The following is a 7,257-nucleotide window of genomic DNA, read 5'->3' as shown; positions in this document are numbered from 1 at the left end:
AAATAGAGATTGAAAAGTTCCTGCACGTGAGCTCAAGTAGCCATAGGTGGCTGTCCCAAACAATTACCTGGGGATGAAAAACAGAAATTCTCTTTTTTGGCGGATCAAAGTTCTCTTGTTTTCAAGGATTTGGAGAGGATTGATTCACTAGAGCAAATTGTGAGAGAGTAAATTGAAACAGCTTTTGCAGTTTGGATAAAACTGGGTATTTTTCACTTACAGTGCCCTTATTTTTCTAAACCATGTTTAGTTATTATACCAGGGGTTTTGTGGAAAATATAGATCTAATTCACTAACGCAAACAATTTACAACAATATGACTTGCATGCTATCAGTTTGAGCAGAAGCATAAGAAAGTGTTCAGCAGCAACCATCAAATTTCCCTGTTCAACTAAATTGCTTTTTAGTGTTCTGGTTTGAATCCCATCTGACGGCCAACTGATTGCCTGGCTTTCTATGTTGTTCCATGCAGCATTCCCTAGGGAGGGCAAGAATATACGATGTCAATATCTCCTGGGGTTATGTCATATCATGTGATATATCATATATATCATGTATCGCATGGGCTAATTTTAAGCTTGGAAGGACTGCTCTTCCAGTCTTCGTGGAAAATTGGTGCAATATTTTGGCTTATATTTGTGGCACCGGCAACTTGTTCCAGAGGAGGAGAAGAGGCAGTGGGCATTATGGTAAAACCTGCAGAAATACGTATGTGCCATTCATACATTTTCTAATACAGCTGGGCTTTGACGTACCTCCTCCAAGAGAGGCTGGTGCTCCTGAATGGAGTGAAACTTGTGACTGCATGGTGTGTATGTGATAGCCTATGTGCTGGGAGCTTCACAGGCAAATAGGAAGATGCTCTTGTTTCCCCCAGAAAATTTGCAACTCAGCTCCTAGGCAAAACATCGTGAGAAAAGGAAGCGTGGGAGCTCGGCATAACTGGATTACAAGAGAAATGCTTCCTGTGCTTAGTCTCATCCATGACTAGGTGGGAGGGGACCATGCAGAAGCACTAAGCTAGCCAGGCTGCAGTGAGCTCTCCCTTTTGGGTGGAAAGAGGATGAGGGGTCCGTGAGCCCCCTTCAGCCAAGTGGTTACTGCAGCATGTTCTCCTTAATGATGCACCTTGCATTCTGTTTCCTTCTCAGTGCTTGTCGTGGCTGTCCTGCGCTTCATTCAGCTGAAACCGAAGGTGCTAAACCCTTGGCTGAACGTCAGCGGCCTGGTGGCGTTGTGCTTGGCCTCTTTTGGGTTGACCCTACTCGGCAACTTTCAGGTACTGCACTCCAGGCTCGGATCGCTGTGCCTGTGCTTTTCTAGCAGATCTGCTTAGGTCTTTGAACTACCTGTGATGTAAGCTCAGGAGATACCATGTCTGGCTATGCCCCAGCTCTTCTTGTACCTGCTCTGCCACCTCTATCTGCCGCTTACGTGGCTCTAGTGACATGCTGAGATGAAGGGCCAAAATCGTTTTTCACATATTCCCGGAAGGATTTACACCTGCATGCTTACTCTTGACCTGCTGAGAGCCAGAGCAGGGAACCTACTGAATCTCTTGAGCCCTGGGGGCTGGTACAGATGGTCCTGGGTAATTGAGCTGGAAGTTTATGTACGAATCTGTGCGAACAGATGCACAGCTGCCCATACAGATTTAGCAGACAGTTTCAGTGTCCTTTGTTTAAAACATTTCTTGTTTAAATTTACCTGCTTGTCCTCAGACTGGCCACAAGAAGGACAGAGCAGAGGAGTGCTACGACTTCTCCTAATGTGATGGGTGCCTGGATGAGGTCCCTCTGTTTCTCAATCTGTTCTGCAACATTATACAAACAAACAAACAAACAGTCAGTGCCATAACGTTGCTCTGTAGGGTTGGGTGTCCACTGGGATCACGACTGTGTCTGTTAGGTCCACAGTGAAAATCAAGGTGTTAGAGTCAGTGGCACTTCGGTTTCCCCATCCCTTTGCTGTCTCTGATGCTCTGCCTTTCACTGGGGTGCAAGTAATGACCCCAAATAATGTCAGGAACTGTGAAGGGTCAGCGTAGGCTGGCTTCTTTCCTGGCTTTGCAGGCAGGGAGCTGTTTTTTCTGCCAATATAGAAAAAGTAGTTGTTTTGTGAAGGGCGAGTACCTGTTTGGGTTGTGGAGCAATTGCAAGAACTTTGTGTCCTTTACAATCGTCTTTGATTTTTTTTTTTTTTTCCTCCTGAATGAGGTGTGAGATAATTTGACTGGTTTGGACCTGGTCTTCCAAACTCCACAGCATAAGCCAAAAACTTGAAGTCTTGTTTTTTCACAAGAGTTTCCTAGCTAGGAACTATGAGGCTTTTGTGACAGCCTTGTCTAGGTGTGAGAAGAGTATTTCTAGTACAGGGCACGCACTAGGAAGCAGTTTCAACCTCTCCTTCCTTTTTTCCGCTCCTCAGAGCTAATGATTGTTATTTAAAAGTGGATACTTTGAATCATGCCAGGTTATGAAGTCTGAACTAATTAGCCGCTCCCTGTTAGTTACTTGTATCCTTGCTTAGATCTTTTGCCAAACCATGAAAGCATGTGGTAATGGAACCTTAGTCCATGCTTTTCCCTGCGTGACTGCTAGGCTGAACATGGCATTGAATCATATTTCTGGAAAATTACAGATTGGGTGTGTTAGAGGGACGTTATGGCTGTGAGTTCCTTGCTGTGCAGGCTACCTTGGGAAAGGCAGCTCAATCCCATTTTTGCCTGTACTATGATTTGGACCTACCCTTGAAAAAAAACTCAAGCCAGGGAGGAGAGAGGAGAGAGCAGTGGAGGCACCTTAACCAAACTGTTACCTTGTAGATATCTTCTTGTCTTGTTTGATGGGAATTTGTTAAATCACCAAACAGGAATCAAGGCTGCAGGGAGGAATTACAGGCTGCTGGTTTCTTTTCTAGAAAAGCGTCAGAGGCAGAAGGAAAAGGGAAATTGTTTGGCTTAAATCTTGTCCATGCTGGGCTTTCTGAATGGATTTGCAGCCTCAAGGGATCTCTTTTCAGCTTTTTGGTGGGAGAAACTTGCCAAACCAGGAACATGTGTCTGTGTTTTGGCTTGTGCTAACTCAACAGAGGTGTCAGGGCTCTGGCTACCCTCTGCCCCAGGCAGCACTGCTCCATACAGCAGGTACGGAACGTTGCACAGTTTGTTTCCATTGCAGGGAGCTGTACAAGACCCCAGCGAGTTGTCCTTGCCTGCCCTGCTGTCACATCGAGGCAGGGAAGGATTTATTTCTGAGCTCTGCGTTGGTGAGTCTTGTGAGGAAGCTGTGGAGGCAGTCCCCAAGCAACCACGGTTTTTCCACTGTGCTTGGGTTTTGAGCGGATCTGCTTGACTGTGACAGCTGTCAGCTCATCTTGGTTATGGTTACACCTCTGCCAGAAGCAATGATATAGCATCTCTGTCTCACACCCCAGCGATTCCCACTCTCCTCTATCCCACCCCAGCAGCAATCCAAGGTAGCTAGCACTAGCAGGTAATTCCTATTGTGTCCAAACAATCATTTTGTTTGTTCCTAGCTTTCCAATGATGAGGAGATCCACAATGTGGGCACATCGCTGACCTTTGGCTTCGGGACCTTAGCATGCTGGATCCAGTCTGCCCTCACCCTCAAGATCAACCTGAAGAACGAGGGACGGAAAGTGGGGATTCCACGAGTCGCCCTGTCAGCCAGCATCACCCTCTGCGTGGTGCTCTGTATCCTTTTGTCCCGCTCCCTGGGAAGCCAGGTATCATACATGTCTGACATTCTCTGCAGCAGGGAATGTTGGCTCTTCTCATGTCCATCCTAGGATCTCAAAGCATTTAGGAATGCTACTCAGCTTGTCTTCATGGCATGATCCTATGATTGGCTCAGTTTGCTACTTCTGTTTTACTCCACTGCTTCATAGATGGGCTGACTTCCTTCATAAAAGTTTCTAAAACTTCTTAGTGATATCCAAAGTGGTTACAATATTGCATAGTATCTGTGCAATTTAATGGCACCACTGCTTACCTATACAGTAGCATTTAAGATTATGCAAAATATCGAGATAAAAATTCTCAGGAGAACAAAGGAACAAGGGAAGAAATCAGATTTCTGAAGATGAGAAGATTTTGATGTGTTTGTTGAAATGCTCCAGGGTGCTACATCCAGCTCTGCCTTTTAAGACGATTATCACAGTCAAAAGCTGCTGGGTCTTATGGACTTTGGGTAAGACTGGGTGGTTTACAAATGGGATTTGGGCTGTGGGGTCAGGGCGTCCATGTGGCTTCCTCTCCACCTTGTGCCTGTCAGTCCCACACCAGCACGCGTGTTCCCTGGGTTTTTGTTTAGGGTGGATGCATTCACTGCATGGTTGCATCAACGTTAGTGCTGGGATAAGCAAGAGGGCAGGAATAAATCATGAGGAATAGGCTAATCCCCCTCTTCAGGGAGCAGCCTGTTCTTAAAACAATTCCTTAGTCATCCGGCTGTTTTTTTAACATTTCAGCCAGTTTCCAGAGGAATAGTGGATTGGTGTGAAGATGTACCGTCAGTCACCTCTTAAGCTTCCTTGGAAAAATGTGTAGCTGAGCATCATGCTTTGGTTTATGTAAGGTGGGAGTTTGCCCGGTTCTTGTGGTGCTCCCCTCCTCCCCTTGCCCCAAGGCCACAGCTCCCTCAGGGTGGGCCTGGGGTAGGACTACCTGAGAGGAATGGGGCCGGGCTCCTGCTGCCCTGCCGTCTTCAGGGGTTTCTGCCAGGCTGGGAGCAGGAGCAGCCAGGTAAGCCAGGGCGTAGCTGCTCCTGTACCGACATGTTGGGTGCGCCCAGCCCTCCCCAGCCCGCTGCTTGGCACTGAAGTCCTCGAGCCCTCTGTGGAGGGGGGAGAAGGCTGAGGTAGGAGTCCCATTCCCACCTGTACCCCACACTGGCTTTGCAAAAGCTTGGGACTGGCTCCTCAGCCCATGCGGCTTGTGCGTAACCCTTGCACTACAGGGAAAGTAGAAGATCCTTAAAGCCAGACACAGAATGCTGTTTTCTGAAATGAAGCTTTGGTTCCTTACACTAAGCCTAAGGTGAAAAGTCTCCAGTTACCTGCTTTGTGCAGTTAAAGCATGGGAGAGGCTGCTTGTTTGTTTGTTTTACCTGTGAAGATGTGTACAGAGGAAATCCTGAGAAACAGGAAAGCCAGAAGGTTTAGAGGAGATGTGCATGGAGCTAGGGTGGGTCTCCAGCTCAGGAAGGTGTCCTCTGCTTTAGGGGAGCTGGGAATTGCTTTTATGGCATACTCCAACACCACCTGAGGCACAGCAGTGAGACCCTGATGACAGGCGATACCCGGTCCAAGTACATGAGCCTGGAGGATAGTTTCTGGCTCTGACCGTGTTCTTTTTCCTTTCAGTATAACATGCCATACTGTGTAGACTGATGCTGCTGGATTTCACAGAAAGGGATCATTTTGCAGGTGATCCAAAGAAAATGAAAGATTGCACAGTGTAGGTTGAAAAGTGTTCCCGTTGCCTGTGGTGCAGAGATCTGATCCAGTTCCTGCTGGGAGGCTCCTGGCAGGTAGGGGCCCACAGCCAGACCCCCAGCTTGCTAGGTCTGTCACTGTCTAGTTGGATGTTCAAGCAAGTCATTGACTTCGCTGTGCCTAAACCTTTCCCTCTGTAAATGTTTATCCATCTGAATTGGGATCAGGAAGCCCTGGTCCGTATAGGAGAGCTGCTGTGCTCCATGGGTGTTGTTGGACACCTGACATCCCTTCCATCTCTGGCACCACATTCACACTCTCCTGATGATGGCTGGCTGAGTTGACTATCATCTGAGGGACTTCAAGATTTTGTTGTCTTCCCTGTTGGGTTTCCCTCATCCTGGTCAGTGTCTCTGCTCCCACTCGTTCTCCTTGACTTTCCTCTTCCAGATTTCATCCTCATGGCGCAGGGCATTCACATGCATGCTTCCAGGATCCAGTGGGGCCTGGTGATGTGCTTCCTGTGCTACTTTGGCACCTTTGCAGTGGAGTTCAGGCATTACAGATTTGAGATCGTTTGCTCTGAGTACCAGGAAAACTTTCTGAGCTTTTCTGAAAGCTTATCAGAAGCCTCGGAGTACCAGACAGATCAGGTGTAGCCTGTCCTCTATCACGGGGGAGGGGCGGGGGGGAAGGGGGCAGGTGTGGTCTCATGGGTTAAACATGACCTCATTTACACTTTTTGGATGAGTTTGTTTTCATGTGCAATCACGATCCTATTGCCAAAGGGCTCTGAGGGTGGCTGTCTCATTAAGAGCCAAACAAAAATACCTGTCTGCTGGAAGAGGAGTGGATCCTTCTCACCAGCAGCATGAGAGAGCACAAGCTGTTTAGTTTGTGCTATCAAGTGACTTTTTTGGAGCGGCTCTGTCACACTCCTGTTGTTCAAAATATTCAACAGTCAGTCCTTGCCATGCCCCTCTGAGACAGGCACACCTCAGCCTGTTCTGCAGAGGAGGAGATGAAGGAAACGGACTTCTCCGGGCACCAAGAATCTTCAGGAGATGCCGGTTCCTGAGTCACCAGACCGCATCTTTCATGTGCTTCTTGTGTTCTTTTCTTTGCTGCTCACTGGTGTAACTTGGTAGGGTGAGAAAGAGCGGCTGTTTCTTCTGAACTTGGAATCGGGCAGTGGAGGACCCCAACTGACTGGCTTTTATGGTGAGCAGGCAGGCATTTCTTCCAGCCTGGAAAGCAGCTGACGGTAAAGCCAGGTTTGGGAGAAACTACACTGTGATCAGGAAGCGAGATTAGGCCCATGCTGCCCTGTAGCTGGGCTGCCTGTCCCCAGGCCAGAGGAGATGGCACCATGGGGTGCTGTGCTCGGCTTCATGTTCCAGACTCAACGGTGGGGAGTGGTGGAAGCGAGGTGCCGACTTAAGATGAGAATGTCTGTATACTCTGAAGATGACCCAGAAAAGGCTGCTCTTTGTAAGTGTGTAATGCTTCCACCACATATCGTGTGTAATATTTCAATATTTCAGTATTTTTTGTTCACATTGTGTTAAGAGACACTGGGCTTGCCTGCAATGAGAACTTAGAAGTCAAACTTCAGACACTCTGACGCTAGGCCTGAGCTCCAGCCCCCTTGGTGTGACCGGTTGTCCCGAGTGGAATCTGTCACAGGTTTAAGTGGGCTTCCAAAGTGCGGGGAAGCAGTTCTGCCCCAGAGGATGGGTGACAGCAAACCTGAAGAACAGCAAAACCAGAAGCTTCTCCCTCCCTGAAGGGAGGTTTTCA

General features: G+C 48.0%; 1 protein-coding gene across 1 annotated transcript; it reads left to right on the top strand.

Moving 5' to 3' along the window:
- Window positions 1-1,151: 1,151 nt before the first annotated feature.
- TMEM150C (transmembrane protein 150C) lies at window positions 1,152-6,190 on the top strand (the record flags this gene model as incomplete). The annotated part of the gene is made up of 3 exons (XM_009695817.1): window positions 1,152-1,279; window positions 3,538-3,715; window positions 5,908-6,190. Coding segments are annotated over 3 exons (515 nt in total), but the record flags the coding sequence as incomplete, so codon positions are not given.
- Window positions 6,191-7,257: the final 1,067 nt, after the last annotated feature.

The sequence above is a fragment of the Cariama cristata genome, unplaced genomic scaffold, assembly GCF_000690535.1.
Source record: "Cariama cristata isolate BGI_N322 unplaced genomic scaffold, ASM69053v1 scaffold37302, whole genome shotgun sequence".
In the NCBI taxonomy this organism is placed as follows: domain Eukaryota; kingdom Metazoa; phylum Chordata; class Aves; order Cariamiformes; family Cariamidae; genus Cariama; species Cariama cristata.
The sequence above is the reverse complement of the archived record's forward strand: the minus strand, read 5'-3'. Positions and strand labels throughout refer to the sequence as shown.